General features: G+C 39.6%; 1 protein-coding gene across 10 annotated transcripts in view; it reads right to left on the bottom strand.

Moving 5' to 3' along the window:
• The window catches only part of LOC135464643 (electroneutral sodium bicarbonate exchanger 1-like), an 85376-nt gene that overhangs the window by 44133 nt on the left and 24429 nt on the right, over positions 1 to 16814 (bottom strand). For 5 of the 10 annotated variants that reach the window (XM_064742116.1, XM_064742121.1, XM_064742117.1 and 2 more), the window contains exons 2-3: positions 11308 to 11500; positions 5458 to 5586 (exon numbers count right to left, since the gene is read on the bottom strand). In XM_064742116.1, coding sequence (XP_064598186.1) covers positions 5458 to 5586; positions 11308 to 11395 — 217 coding nt within the window. In that variant the 5' untranslated portion in view covers positions 11396 to 11500. Of the gene's footprint in view, positions 1 to 5439; positions 7878 to 11307; positions 11501 to 16814 lie in introns of those variants that run through there. The other 5 variants (XM_064742112.1, XM_064742114.1, XM_064742115.1 and 2 more) reach the window with 3 other exon arrangements.

Genomic DNA, 16814 nt, shown 5'->3' with positions numbered 1-16814 from the left:
ACTCCCTACAAATGCCGAGAGAATTCACGGACAAGCTAGGTCAACAAAAATTACCTCTTATCAGTAATTTGCCATGCAAAAATGCTGGAGTAATGAAATGCGTACATAGCATACACATGTAAGCTTTGACCATAAAAGGCAATAAAATGAAGACAAATAATTATGGCTTAACACTACTTGAGCAATAATGCAACCATATCGTGGCGATCAAAGGAAATACAGTATGATTCATCAAAAAAAAAAAATCAGAAGTATTAAATCCATTTAATTATTTCATTGGTGTTTAATGCCATACTGAAGAATATTTCACTTGTACTACGGCGGCAAGCATTATGGTGGGAGGAAATCAGGGGTAACCCATGACCATCTTGCCGGTTGCTGACAGACCTTACCAACTACGGCTGGAGATGAACCCAGCAATGAGCTGGACTTGAACTCAAGGTGAGAGGTTCCTACATGTAGGTCAGTGTGCAGCATTAAATCAATATGCAACCAATAAAATATGTACATTAAGCCAGAGCTTTGACAACGAAAACTATTATTCAGTCGTAAAATCTTCTGAGCATTTAACATTTAACCTATACTTCTGGTGAAAACCTCAAAACATCTGTTCTCTAAGCTATGAAAAATGCTGAAATCATTAATCTTATTTTTGAAAAATATGAACAGATTTTGCTAACAATGCCTGTCTGTAAAGAGACTTATACCACACTGTAGAGTTGCTAATTTGTTTCTTTTACAAGAAAAACCTATAACAGCCAAACTGCGATTCAAAATCAAAATGTTTGAACGGCAATCATTAAGCCTAAATGACGCATGCATGCAAGTACAGCCATTATAAAACATGATGGAAGGATTTGACCACAAAATGAAGAACTTTTATAGCAGAGCAGCTATGGGCTGGACAGAAAAACAAAAGGAAAGAAATTTATACATACCGCCAGAAGAAACCAATCAATGTCTCTTTGGGCTTATTATTTATAATTAACTGACAATCCGATGTCAATTTACAGCGAGAGTTGGATCTTTGAAGATGTGGGACAATCACACAAGTAAGTCATGTACATCATGAATAATTTACTCCTCAAAGTCCGTCCCGTGATATTGTAAATGTCAACGGCCAATCAACAGCTTGCTCTATCTGTGTTTATGACATCCCATACATATACTTTCAGTCACTGAGAATTTATTCCGCTTTTTTAACACCTCAGTCACAGAAAGAATTTATGTTTACTTTCTTCACATACTGAATCAGGGGCTGAAATTAAGTGTCATCAAAATGCCAATAGCTCAATATAACTAGTGTGCTTGGCATGTTTGAAATTTACCGGTCCTCATCTCCAAAAATAGCTGGTAAATCATTTAAATAAATCATTTAAATAGATGAAAAGCTGATCAACATCCAGCAGAAGCGGTATTTTTAGACCATTGTGTGTTTGCTACAAAAAACTGGGTACAGTCACTGGTCACTGAATTAAATATTGACAAATTACAGCCCGCTCAGACTGTTAATGCTTGTTTATTAAACTCTACTGGCCGTACCAAACTTCCACAATGCGTAATATGAATTTGAAGAAGGGACAAGGCATTAGAATATTTACCAGCTTTATAGGCAAATGATTAACGAAACTTACTTTTTTTTATGTAGGATATTATTCTACATTTCGCATTCCAAACAGACTACTTTTTTAAGACAATTTGTATTCTTAGAAGAGAAATGTAATTCATGGCCAAAAAATAGGTCATTTACACCTACTATCATGGAGAAAGAATATTAAAAGAAAACATTTTTGCCATGTCTTAAATTTTGCCATTTATCAAAATCCTTTTATTTCCGGTTATGGGGAAGGAATGTTAAAATGAAACATTTTTGTCATGTCTTAAATTTTACCATCTATCAAAATCATTTTATTTCCTTTTTTAGTCTTATACCACTCTGAAATCTGTTAGCATGTAACCTAGTTTTTGTGTAGATCTACATGTAAGAATGTAAATTTGTGTGAAACAAGCAAATGAATGAAACCAGAAAAAAATACAGTAGTTAGTGTAAAATGTAGCAAACTAAACATGTTTTGAAGAAGGAAAACTTTCTCCACAAACACAATCATAACACAGCTGACAAAAACCTGATCAGCTGGACTAAGCTCACGTACAAATTTGTGGGTGTTACATTCCAAAGCCCTGATAGCGGCATTAAATCTCCATCAAAAGCTCCTTTCAAACGCATCTTAGAGGTCACCATCGCATTTCAAGCCACTACACTTGCCACAACAGCACAGCCGTGGTCATATATGCACCTAGTCGCAAACAGTGGCCTTTAAATTTTGAGGCTGCACATGCTTTTCATGGCCAACATTTCAAAGTAAAACTTTCTACTTGGCATTTTCAGTTTCTCCATAGTCTTTACCATAAAGTTACTGCGAATGGGGACACGATTTACAATGCAGAATTTCAATGAAACAGATATTTAATGTAGTAAGCATGCCATCACTAGGTTAATGCATAGGCTGTCAAGTGAAAATCAGCACCCAGAGCTCCGATGCACTGCGAGACACATTTCCTTTTAAAAAATGGCGACCATCTGAAATGTGAAAGTGACTTATTGGTGGCAGTAATCCATCAAACTTCATGCAAGAATGCATGACAGAACGGAAGAATTTCGATCTTAACCTCTTTAGTCATTAGAGGTAAAAATAGTCCTACAGTGGAAATAGTGAGCTGGATTTGAGCCTGTAACCTCTTTGTGGTAAGGAAGGCGACAATCAGCTGTGCGCGGCGAGCAAAATGCCATTTTCATCCACACACATATACATGTCTCTTCACCCTGTTTATAAGTACACCTTCTGGAAAACGGGAGCTTGTATTTTCTTATTTTTTCATTCCCTAACACCTACATTACGTGTCCATTTCTCTACTCGCACAGAATTCGTTTAACACAGGAAAATATAGTCCATCAAATCAGAAAAATTTGTATCACAAAGCAACACTTCCCTCCACAAAAATTAAACACTGTTTAAACGCTGTACTGTTGTTCCTTAACCATTTCACATGTTTGCAAGGTGTTTACTCAAGCATATTCTGAAGGCATTATTCTGTGTTGGCTGATAAAATTATACTTCATGTGAAGCCCTGAAACTGTCCAATCCAGCCAACATTGGGATTTGGATTGGAAATGGGATAAGTGGGATTACGAAGGGGGATTAGGAATGGTGATGTGTGGATTCAGCATGGTGGTAAGGGATGGAAACTGGGTTGGACATACATATAGGGATTAAAGATAAAGTGGAGATTGGACAGGGGATTAGAGATGGAGTGGAATTTGGGACGGAGTAAGGTATGGGAGTGAGATTAAGCATTAAGTGGGCATTCAGGGTAAAGCAGGGACTGGACAAGGGGATAATGGGTTAGAGGTGGCATGGGCACTGGGCATGGGGATAATGGATTAGAGATGGCATGGGCACTGGGCATGGGGATAATGGATTAGAGATGGCATGGGCATTGGGCATGGGGATAATGGATTAGAGGTGACATGGGCATTGGGATAATGGATTAGAGATGGCATGGGCATTGGGCATGGGGATAATGGATTAGAGATGGCATGGGCATTGGGAATGGGGATAATGGATTAGAGATGGCATGGGCATTGGGCATGGGGATAATGGATTAGAGATGGCATGGGCATTGGGCATGGAGATAATGGATTAGAGATGGCATGGGCAGGGGAATAATGGTTTAGAGATGGCATGGGCATTGGGCATGGATTAGAGATGGCATGGGCATTGGGCATGGATTAGAGATGGCATGGGCACTGGCCATGGGGATAATGGATTAGAGATGGCATGTGCATTGGCCATGGGGATAATGCATTAGAGATGGCATGGGCATTGGGCATGGCGATAATGGATTAGAGAAGGCATGGGCATTGGGCATGGGGACAATGGATTAGAGATGGCATGGGCATTGGGCATAGGGACAATGGATTAGAGATGGCATGGGCATTGGGGACAATGGATTAGAGATGGCATGGCATGGGCAATGGGCATGGGCATAATGGATTAGAGGTGGCATGGGATCTGAACATGGGGATAACCGATTAGAGATGGCATGGGAATTGGACATAATTAATGGATAGAGTGAGGGAGTGGGAAAAGCATTCGGGATTGGCCAGGCTAGCAGTACATATTTACTCTATGGTACCTGTTTTAATTAAAAATTTAGTTCTAACCTTGCACTTCTACACATGAAGGCAAATTAAGGCTTGTGGAATGTCACTTCTGCGTAGATTTGAGTAACACATCAATGTAGTACATGTACATTTGCTTGATCTGTGTTGTTCTTTTGTCATAAATATATTTTGGTCTGATGACACCTTACAAACAGTACGATGATTAACAAGTTCTTGTATAGCTGATTTTAATGTAAAAGCTGTGGTATGTTGTACACATACCCCTGCTGTGATTGCCATAACAGCCAGGTATGTGTACACAATTACAAAAAACAAAAAAACAGGTGGCTACTTAAACCATAGGGTTTGTTATGCAACAGCTCCGTGTACACACATAATAGGCCAGATCCAAGTTGAAGATTTTATCAGTAGAAATCAGAGATGTCCCTATCTCTTTGGTTTTTGACCACCCAACATGCCACAAGATTCTCATTTATGAGGAAAACAAATCAGGTTATAGCAAAGATAACAAGTAGCTTCCTTTTATGGTCTTATGGGGTCATCCATAAAGTTCAAAATTTTAAATTTCTTTAAATTGAAGCAATAACATGAAGTGCCATATCATAGAACTACATCGAAAATGCAGTAACATATCACTGGATCAGTGGTCAAAATTTTATCAATTTGATGAACATTCTGCATTTAGGAATTAGAATTTAGAATTTCAATAACTATTTTAGAATAAAGCTCGACATCTACTTGTCAAACGGGGCTACTGAGCTAGCAGACTGTTCTCCTTATAAAGAACTACACATCTCCTAATTTCTCAATCTGTTCATATATAAAAAGAGTTACTTTCATTAAGATTTGTGCACATTTATAATTTGATTCTGAAGACAAAACTAGGCCAACTTCAGGGCTTCACAAAGTTTAATTTTTCCAGTTTGCACAGAATAATGTCCTCGGAATACTATTGAATAAGCTTCTTCTAAACATGCAAAAAAGTTGAAAAAATACAATTAGCACCATACTCGACATACAACTTTTCAATTCAGCTACACTGTTTCCTCCCCATCACACCGACTCCCTTCACAAGACAAGCTCACAGCCCTGCGCATAAACCATTATACAATCCACTAAGAAATATTAAAATACAGGGAGGGCACAGACTTGCAAGGTATTATTATTATTATTAAAATCAAATATAATTAATAAACTAAACTAAAAATAAAATGAAAGGAAAAAAAGCAAGCAGAAAAGCTTGTGGTTCATACATGCATGTTGGTACATACGAGGTTTGGTCAGATCATTGGCTTCAGATGGCGCGTGGCGACTGTGGTGTTTCTTGTGGCGACGATGTCGCCGGTCGCGAGGCCGTGGGAAGTGGACACCAATGTAAACGGTGTCCTGTGAGCGGTGGTCTGAAACAGAACAAAAAAAAAATCGTGAGAAACTAGTTTGGTGCGAACTTACATGAAGTCCAACAGCTGAGCAGCCTAAAAAAATGGAAAGAGGTTTTATGAAATGAACATATCGAAATGTGGGGGGTCTCCAAAAACCCACTTCACGAAAAAAAAAAAAAGCCATTTAAATTAAGGCATTTCTGTGTTTACACAGTTCTCTGTTACCCTTTAAGAATTCGAGGCACAGGTTATTTTGGACTTTTTATACATACACTTTTAATTTTTTATTTGATAGCAGATTGATAAATTCCATACTGAATAATTTCACACTTTTCTGCTTGTGTCAAGGTTTTACTGGCGGAGGAATCCAAAGTGAATGAGATAAAAACCAGTGACCTTTGGATGGGCAAAAGGCCACTGATTCTTTATTGTAATGAAGACCCCATGAATATGGAGGCCTGGGGAGTGTACAAATCCCCTGTTCATGGCCATGACTGAACCAATGCCTCATGTGTCCCAGCTCAGGAATATATGCATGTAGGCTGAGGGTTTTATGTTATCCTTAACAATTTTTCACTGATATGATGACAAGGAGTTATTAAGTGTGTGTACCTATACTGTGTCTTAATTCTTGTGGCAGGGAGAGGCCATTCCATATAAGTTATTAACATGGAATCCACGAAATCTGTTTTCTTGTACATGCATTAAATGAACGAATGAATGCTTGGCATTTAACATCATAGTTAACAATTCTGCGGTAATATGATGAGAAGGAGTCATTAGATGTGTGTACATTTACTGTGTCTTCTTGTGGCACGGCCAGTCCAGGCTGCCAAAGTGCTGCCGCCACTGAAGTATCATGCCGAAGACACCATACATGACACCCCACCCTGTCACATTACTGGTCCTATTTCCTTGCCTCTCAGTACTGAGCGCCAGGCAAGGCAGCTACAAGTACCATTTTTCAAGTCTTTGGTATGGCCGGACACGGGTTTGATCCAGAGGTCTGCTGACTCCGAAGTGACCCACAACCTTGTGGTACATTTAGTACATTTGGACTGGATTCTGGTGAATTCTCGCATATCAAATTCATGTTTAACCATTTAGATTCAGTTGAGAATAATGGCAAGGTCTGTAACCATTTCGCTGTGATGAAGTATTCCAATGTACAGAACTAGGATTTCATTGCTGGACAGCTTGAACCCCTCCATTGGCCGATACCACTGAGTATCGGCCAATCAGGGTGTGTTTTGCATCTGCCGCTGTCCACTGAAAGCACGTGGCATATGCTGTAGTTGTTCAGAAAGCAGATTATGATTTTGACTTTGGGAAATAAACCCATTCATGACATTTCCCTTAACATCAACAAGGAAGTTCCCTTTTCTGTCAGGTCAAGGCAATACCTGTAGATGTTTTAGTTTCAGAAAACATTTGGGTTCCTGAACTGTTGGGCACCCGAACTAAACCAAGTTGCATTAAAACTAACAAACTATTTAAATGAAAATATGATTATTTACCTGGTTAAAAAGAGTTTGCTTTACATATGTTTTTTATTCACGTACTTAAAAGCTCTTAAAAGCCTAAAATATCACTTAGGCTCAGTAAATTGCCTGAAGCTGATGGTTTATATCCTGTGCACTGGCTAGTTTCCTCTGTCATATATTGTCATATATAATAAATGCTTGAGCATGGCTTTAAGTAAGTACTCTCAATCAATCCATATTACATTATTATCTGTATCTACGATTGGACTCAAGTTCAAAACCTTACTCCTATTACAGATCGGGGGTCGATTAGCCGGACAAGAACAGAATGTCAATGTTTTCAAAAACAAACAAAAAAACAAAATTGAAATGTTTATTATGTCAAAATTTATGCCCCTGTTGATTAAGTGTAGAACTTCCTGTGATGCACTACACTGCATATAGTCGGTGATCATATCTCAGTTTCATCTGTATTTTATATATATATATTGTATATACATACATGTAATTAACTTTTTGTGTGAATGTGTGTATGCATGAGGGGTTTTGTAACTACCTCATATCCCTCAGAAAATAAAATATTATTATTATTACCATTATCATGGAGCTCTCTGCATAATGAGCCAGTCAGACAACAAAAATAAGAAGCAGTGTACACCAGAAATTACACAGCTGTAGCCGACTCGTGATTGTTCTACCATTACAGAGCTCTAGCAGACTCATGATTGTTCTGGCATTACACAGCTCTTGCAGACTCATGATTGTTCTGGTGCTGGAGCTCTAGATGACTCGTGAATGTTCTGGCATTACACAGCTCTAGCTAACTCGTGACTGTTCTGGTGTTACAAAGCTCTAGCAGACTCGTGACTTTCTGGTGTTACAGAGCTCTAGCCAACTCGTGATTGTTCTACCATTACAGAGCTCTAGCAGACTCATGATTGTTCTGGCGTTACACAGCTCTAGCCGACGCGTGATTGTTCTGGCGTTACAAAGCTCTAGCAGACTCATGATTGTTCTACCATTACAGGGCTCTAGCCGACTCGTGATTGTTCTGGCGTTACAGGGCTCTAGACGACTCATGATTGTTCTGGCGTTACAGGGCTCTAGCCGACTCGTGATTGTTCTGGCATTACAGAGCTCTAGCAGAATTGTGATTCTGGCATTACAGAGCTCTAGCCAACTCATGATTGTTCTTGTGTTTCAGAGCTCTAGCTGACTAATGATTGTTCTACCATTACAGAGCTCTAGCGGACTCATGATTGTTCTTATGTTACAGAGCTCTAGCTGACTCGTGAATGTTCTGGCATTACAGAGCTCTAGCCGACTTGTGATTGTTCTGACATTACAGAGCTCTAGCAGACTTGTGACTGTTCTGACATTACAGAGCTCTAGACGACTCGTGATTGTTCTGGCATTACAGGGCTCTAGATGACTCGTGATTGTTCTGGCATTACAGGGCTCTAGATGACTCGTGATTGTTCTGGCATTACAGAGCCCTAGCCAACTCGTGATTGTTCTACCATTACAGAGCTCTAGCAGACTCATGATTGTTCTGGCGTTACACAGCTCTAGCCGACGCGTGATTGTTCTGGCGTTACAAAGCTCTAGCAGACTCATGATTGTTCTACCATTACAGGGCTCTAGCCGACTCGTGATTGTTCTGGCGTTACAGGGCTCTAGACGACTCATGATTGTTCTGGCATTACAGAGCTCTAGCAGAATTGTGATTCTGGCATTACAGAGCTCTAGCCAACTCATGATTGTTCTTGTGTTTCAGAGCTCTAGCTGACTAATGATTGTTCTACCATTACAGAGCTCTAGCGGACTCATGATTGTTCTTATGTTACAGAGCTCTAGCTGACTCGTGAATGTTCTGGCATTACAGAGCTCTAGCCGACTTGTGATTGTTCTGACATTACAGGGCTCTAGCAGACTTGTGACTGTTCTGGCATTACAGGGCTCTAGATGACTCGTGATTGTTCTGGTGTTACAGAGCTCTAGCCAACTCGTGATTGTTCTGGTGTTACAGAGCTCTAGCCGACTCATGAATGTTCTTGTGTTACAGAGCTCTAGCTGACTCGTGAATGTTTTGGCGTTACAGAGCTCTAGCCAACTCATGATTGTTCTGACGTTACAGAGCTCTAGCCAACTTGTGATTGTTTTGGCCTTTATTAACAGAGCTCTAGCTGACTCGTGATTGTTCTGGCGATGAGTGAGGTCTGACAGCCCGTCAAGTCTGACAACACCTGTCTAAGCCACACATGCTTTACACCTGTATAGGTAATCAACGGTGCAGATCAAATAGATCCCCCAGGGGCGAGGAATTAGTTTATACAGAGTTGTCTACTGAGACTTTCAAAGTACTTTATATTCTTAATATATGATTCAGTTTTTCTCCTTTTTTATTTTTTTCTTCTTAGGTTATTTTAATTTTTTTTTTTAGCTTTCATCTTTGGGTTTAAAAATGGATTTAAAATACAACTATCTTTGGGATCCAGCGGTCAGTCAGAAAATTAAGTACGTTAAGTCAAAGGTGATCACTGCCAAAACAACTCTTGCTTTTATAATACACAGTCTTCGTTTTTATAGAATCTTTTCACGTATCTTTTAAGCAGAAGGAAGTAGAAAAGAGTAGAAGTACAAAAACTGCAAATGTACACATGTACACGTGTATATATATATGTACATGTAAACATTAAATGTCCAACTCATACCCTGCTTGCTGCTCCCATAATCAATACCTCAGGAATTAATAAAATTTTCCCTCCTTGTCCGTTTACGGCAATTTCATACTGCCACCATGGCAACCTGGTGAGAAATCTATATAAGTGATGAGTGGAAATGAGTACATATCTATGAGTTTACATACCCAAGCAGTCAGGAAGGTTGGGTTATCGAGGTTATCTTTTATTCAACACCCAATACACAGTTCCACGCCACTTACCTAAATTGTGCATCATTAGTCTATGTTGCCATAGTAACGCAACATCCATTTTTTTTATTATTATGAATAAATCTTTTACAATGTAGACAGATGTAGATGAAAACTTGTTTTATGTGATATATACCTGTAGTATACCAGAGGAAACTCAATGAAACTGATAGCCTCTCGAAAGTATGGGTATTTATAAGTGCTGCAGGTGTTACTACATGGTGATCATTTCCTCATTTATACCAGGACATAGATTACAATGCAAATCCTGGGAAATATTAATAATGACAAAGATCGGGTATTGGGAGTGACTTTTGTTGTGCAATGGTGAATTATTTAATAGTTTTGAGTTTGCAAAGTTGTGAATATATGTATGCACGAATGCCTGGGTTTTTACATCACATGACGACAAGGAGTCTATCGACGTGTGCACATATACTGTGTCTCTTTGTGGCCAGGCAATTAAGTCCAAGCTAGGCTGGCGCAGAGGTGCTGCCAATGAATTATCATTCCGAAGACACCAGACAAAAAGCACTACCAATTCACATTATACTGACATCATGTCAACCAGTCCTGTTTCTTCCCTCTAACCTTGCTTGTATATTTGATTGACTATTTATGCCATACGAGAATATTTCTACATGGAGACAAGAAAACTGATATAAATGGTGACAAGGTCACTGATATAAATGGAGACAAGGTCACATTGATATAAAAAGAGGCAAGGTCACTGATATAAATAGAGGCAAGGTCATTGATAAAAATGGAGGCAAGGTCACTGATATAAATGGAGGCAAGTTCACTGATATAAATGGAGGCAAGTTCACTGATATAAATGGAGGCAAGGTCACTGATATAAATGGAGGCAAGGTCACACTGATATAAATGGTGACAAGGTCACTGATCTAAATGGAGGCAAGGTCACATTGATATAAAAAGAGGCAAGGTCACTGATATAAACAGAGGCAAGGTCACTGATATAAACAGAGGCAAGGTCACTGATATAAATGGAGGCAAGGTCACCAATATAAATGGAGGCAAGGTCACTGATATAAATGTTGATATATCACAAGCTAGTCGTGATAAATAAAAGACATAAAAGAGCAATTAACTTGATTTTTGACACAAAGCTACATTGGTTGGATTGGCAAATGTCGGAGCTTCACAAACAGTATAATTTCATCAGTCTACACATAAAAATGCCTTCAGAATAGGTCTGAATAAACACCATGCAAACATGTGAAGAGGTTGAAGAATTACAGTGGTGACCTTGAACCAGTACGTCAGTGTCAATGCTCTAAACAAGTCCAGGGGGATACTCACCATGAATATCTGCATCGCTTGGGGTGTGAAAACTGGCAAATGAGCCGAGGTCCCTGATTGGTTGATCAAGAGGTTTATTATGATCCATGGTGACAGAGTTTGTAAGCAACACCAACCAATCAGCAGTCTTCTTCCACAGCACCCTGTTCCTCTGAATCCATCCTCACTTTGATGAACAGCCACTCAGAGAAACCTGCAGAACACAAAGATACCTCTCCTATCAACATTCATATCCTGGTAAATGACACATGTACCCTATATTACCTTCAATTTCGTCCACAACAATGCATTATTAGAGGCACATAAATGTCACAAAATATTATTTTTGGTGCTGAAACTTAAAATTGTTCAGTAGAATATCATCCCGTGGTGTTTCAAGCAAACCTCAAAACACCTTTCTAAAACCAAGATAATCTCTTAGAATTTCTAAAAATGGGCAAGTTATTCATGGACAAGATTTATGGTCATTTACGGTATATATTTATTTATCTGATTGGTGTTTTACGCCATACTCAAGAACATTTCGCTAACACAACAGCCCCAGCAATACGCATACACATGTAGATGCTGTATATTTCTGGTATGAAATATTCAGCTTTATTTCTTAGCACGTACATTGTACATGTAATTTAGGATGTGTCCTAACTACAAAGCTTCTCAGCTCTAACCAAGCAGACCCCCCCAGCAGTCAGTCCAGAAATTATAAACTACCAGTAGCCTGTGTTTGTGACGTCTGTCAAAAATAGAAAACGAACGTGATAGATGTTTAACAATTGTGGCGATAAAGGGTATGAATAGCTGGGCGCTAGGCTGGTCCCATTTTCCCAGTAATTTCATCCTTGCTGTCTTTTCTGCAAACTCCCTAACACTGACAGAAAATATGTATACAATACAGGGGTTATTGAGAGATACAAAATATGCCTCAAAATCAAATCTTTTGGGCAAAACCTTCATGTCCTTTAAAACCATAATTTTCATTTTAGAGTCCCTTTTCATGTATCCTTTAAGCTGTACTGAGCACTGCACATACAGGTGTACCTGTATCCTTTAAGCTGTACTGAGCACTGCACATACAGGTGTACCTGTATCTTATAAGCTGTACTGAGCACTACCTGTACAGGTGTACTGTATCCTATAAACTGTACTGAACACTAGATATACAGGTGTACCTGTATCCTTTAAGCTGTACTGAGCACTACACATACAGGTGTACCTGTATCCTATAAGCTGTCCTGAACACTACATGTACAGGTGTACCTGTATCCTATAAGCTGTACTGAGCACTAGATGTACTGGTGTACCTGTATCCTTTAAGCTGTACTGAGCACTACACATACAGGTGTACCTGTATCCTATAAGCTGTACTGAGCACTAGATGTACTGGTGTACCTGTATCCTTTAAGCTGTACTGAGCACTACAGGTACAGATGTACCTGTATCCTATAAGCTGTACTGAGCACTACATGTACAGGTGTACCTGTATCCTATAAGCTGTACTGGGCACTAGATATACAGGTGTACCTGTATCCTTTAAACTGTACTGAGCACTACACATACAGGTGTACCTGTATCCTATAAGCTGTCCTGAACACTACATGTACAGGTGTACCTGTATCCTATAAGCTGTACTGAGCACTAGATGTACAGGTGTACCTGTATCCTTTAAGCTGTACTGAGCACTACACATACAGGTGTACCTGTATCCTATAAGCTGTACTGAGCACTAGATGTACTGGTGTACCTGTATCCTTTAAGCTGTACTGAGCACTACAGGTACAGATGTACCTGTATCCTATAAGCTGTACTGAGCACTAGATGTACAGATGTACCTGTATCCTATAAGCTGTACTGAGCACTACACATACAGGTGTACCTGTATCCTATAAGCTGTCCTGAACACTACATGTACAGGTGTACCTGTATCCTATAAGCTGTACTGAGCACTAGATGTACAGATGTACCTGTATCCTATAAGCTGTACTGAGCACTACACATACAGGTGTACCTGTATCCTATAAGCTGTCCTGAACACTACATGTACAGGTGTACCTGTATCCTATAAGCTGTACTGAGCACTAGATGTACAGATGTACCTGTATCCTATAAGCTGTACTGAGCACTACACATACAGGTGTACCTGTATCCTATAAGCTGTACTGAGCACTAGATGTACTGGTGTACCTGTATCCTTTAAGCTGTACTGAGCACTACACATACAGGTGTACCTGTATCCTATAAGCTGTACTGAGCACTAGATGTACTGGTGTACCTGTATCCTATAAGCTGTACTGAGCACTACACATACAGGTGTACCTGTATCCTATAAGCTGTACTGAGCACTAGATGTACTGGTGTACCTGTATCCTTTAAGCTGTACTGAGCACTACAGGTACAGATGTACCTGTATCCTATAAGCTGTACTGAGCACTACATGTACAGGTGTACCTGTATCCTATAAGCTGTACTGGGCACTAGATATACAGGTGTACCTGTATCCTATAAGCTGTCCTGAACACTACATGTACAGGTGTACCTGTATCCTATAAGCTGTACTGAGCACTAGATGTACTGGTGTACCTGTATCCTATAAGCTGTCCTGAACACTACACATACAGGTGTACCTGTATCCTATAAGCTGTACTGAGCACTAGATGTACTGGTGTACCTGTATCCTATAAGCTGTACTGAGCACTACACATACAGGTGTACCTGTATCCTATAAGCTGTACTGAGCACTAGATGTACTGGTGTACCTGTATCCTATAAGCTGTACTGAGCACTACACATACAGGTGTACCTGTATCCTATAAGCTGTACTGAGCACTAGATGTACTGGTGTACCTGTATCCTTTAAACTGTACTGAGCACTACACGTACAGCTGTCATTCACTCCCATGTATTTTATGGAATTTCATTACCTCATGATCAGGTCGATGGAGAGATCTGTTACATCAACAAACCATCTTTATTCATCTCACCTTCTTTATAGCAACCATCTTAAAAAGCTATCCCAACACTCAGCACCATGGTGACTTATGACCTCTTCCAAACATGGACATGCTGCCATGGACATTACATGCACACTACATCAGACACGTTCTGACTGCACTGTACCACATGTCTACCTGAAAAATCACTCGACACAAGACCTCTGGCGCCCTGGTTATACACTTGCACTTAACAGGTAAAATTTGTAAAATGATACGACTTTAAAGACGATTAAAAAATGATTAAAACTACAAGGGCACAAAAACTGGCCAATACTGACCTAAACATACTTTACATTTCACACCCCCGTCAGAACATTGCAAGTACACCCTCATGAACATCCACTGTATAGGACCTAAAACTTCGTCCATGACAACTGAAGTTGCTCATTTTGCCTTTGCCTACCATCTACTGATCTTAGTGAGTTGTTTTGAGGTTTGTTTGGCAGGTAGGGTAACCATCCACTTGCAAAAAAATGAAAGTTTCAGCGCTAAAAATAATATTTGTTCAATCACAATGGGTTTTTTTTTTGGGGGGGGGGGAGGTCTGTTTTTGCTGTCATGCCTAACTGGGACAGCCCACATTTTTCACAGTTTAATTTTATCTTTGTACCCTCAGGCACTGAGAGCAGATTCATTCTGATGTAAAACAACAATTTTAATAGGTGTGGCCTTAGCCATATGGTGGCATGTCTTGTAAAACAACAATTTTAATAGGTGTGGCCTTAGCCATATGGCGGCATGTCTTGTAAACAATAATTTTAATAGGTGTGGCCTTAGCCGTATGGTGGCATGTCTTGTAAAACAACAATGTTAACAGATGTGGCCTAAGCCATATGGTGGCATGTCTTGCAAAACAACAATTTTACCAGGTGTGGCCTTAGCCATATGGTGGCATGTCTGAAATTAAGATACACTCACAACCGGGCTCTGGCACCCAGATGCTCCTCGTGGACTTCACTTAAAGCTACGATCTACATGTACAAGTCAATAAATTCAGACACGAATCTTCTGACCACCAACATATAAAGGTTAACAGGGTACTGATCAGAGATCAATACAAGGCTGGTTAGTCACCTAGCACTGGAGTATTGATCTCTGCCACTCACTCCTCTTTAAATCATTGATTTGATAGATTAAGATCAAACACTGTTAAAACTGAAACACCGAGAAAACCTGACTTTTAATAACGATTATCCTGAAAAAAATAAAAAATGTCAACCATTCAGCTTTTCTGACCTTTCATGCTCTGTTTCCACAATATATTCAGATTATTACCAGGGTCACAAGTATACATTTTACTTGTAATAAACTACTAAATGTGATCAAAATTTGATTTCCATATCCTGTATCATTGCCACTATATTCAATGCCTTCACAACAGCACAGTGCAGTTTCATTCAAATGGCAATGGCAAACACAGATTGACATGACAGATGCTGTAGAATTCTGTTGCTGATTATCAGGGCTTACACACCACCCTACAGAACATAAAAACTAAGAGAGCACTTAGTTTCACTGGACCAGTGGCCCAGCAAAACCTAAATAATCTAGACGAAGGAAAAAAACAAAATTACCAAACCTGGGAATTGAACTCAGATGTTTATGATTGACCCCTAGCCAGGTGAGGGCTTACATGCAGATGTACATGCATAGGGTGTATGTACTAAACTTAAGTAGACTGGGCATGTAAAATTCCCACACAACAGTAAATCAGGTAAAACGAAACACATGACTGAGGTAGCCAAGGCCAGCTCTTGAGAGACAAACTATAGCTAGCCCTGGACAATGGCACAGCAATAACTGGATTCTATAAGTGCTGTAAACAATGACCATACCAAGAAAAGATACAAAGTTTTCCAGACGGGGGAACTGCACCAAATGAGGGATACACTAAAGTAGACTGGACCAGCTGGGCTGTAGGCTGACCATGGAACAGGATGACACATGTACCAGTAGCTTAATTTTCTCAGCATATAATCAAGGAAAAAAAAATGTCCAAATGTGGAATTGAACTCGGCTCCACTTAGGGCCGGAGCTAACACTAATTAAGGTAACATGGACCATTGGTTTAGTCCAGATGGTCTGTAAGCTAGGGATAGCATGATAGATGAATTTCCTCAGCACAATATCAAGGAGACAGGATATAAAACTGTCCAGACAGGGAATTGAACTTTGCACCAGACACCTATCAATCCACTTGGTACAACGTAGAACAGGTTACAATGAAGTAGCCCAGACAAGTTGTTGAGTGACCACTTTGTCATTAAACTTACAATGAAACAGGATGATACCTTAATTTGCACAGTATGGTAAAGATGATAAAGGAAAAAAAAAAGAGTGTCCTGACAGGGAATTGAACTCCGTTCCAGATGTCTACATCTATGCACCAGGTTGGGCCAAAGGATAATACACTGAAATAGGCTTTAGAGAGACCAGCTGGACTGTAAACTGACAATGAGACAAGAAGATACCTAGATTCTCAAAGTACAATAAAGATGATAAAAATAAACAAAAGAA

This window comes from Liolophura sinensis, chromosome 4 (genome assembly GCF_032854445.1).
Source record: "Liolophura sinensis isolate JHLJ2023 chromosome 4, CUHK_Ljap_v2, whole genome shotgun sequence".
Classification (NCBI taxonomy): Eukaryota; Metazoa; Mollusca; class Polyplacophora; order Chitonida; family Chitonidae; genus Liolophura; species Liolophura sinensis.
This window is presented reverse-complemented; position numbering and strand designations above follow the sequence as displayed.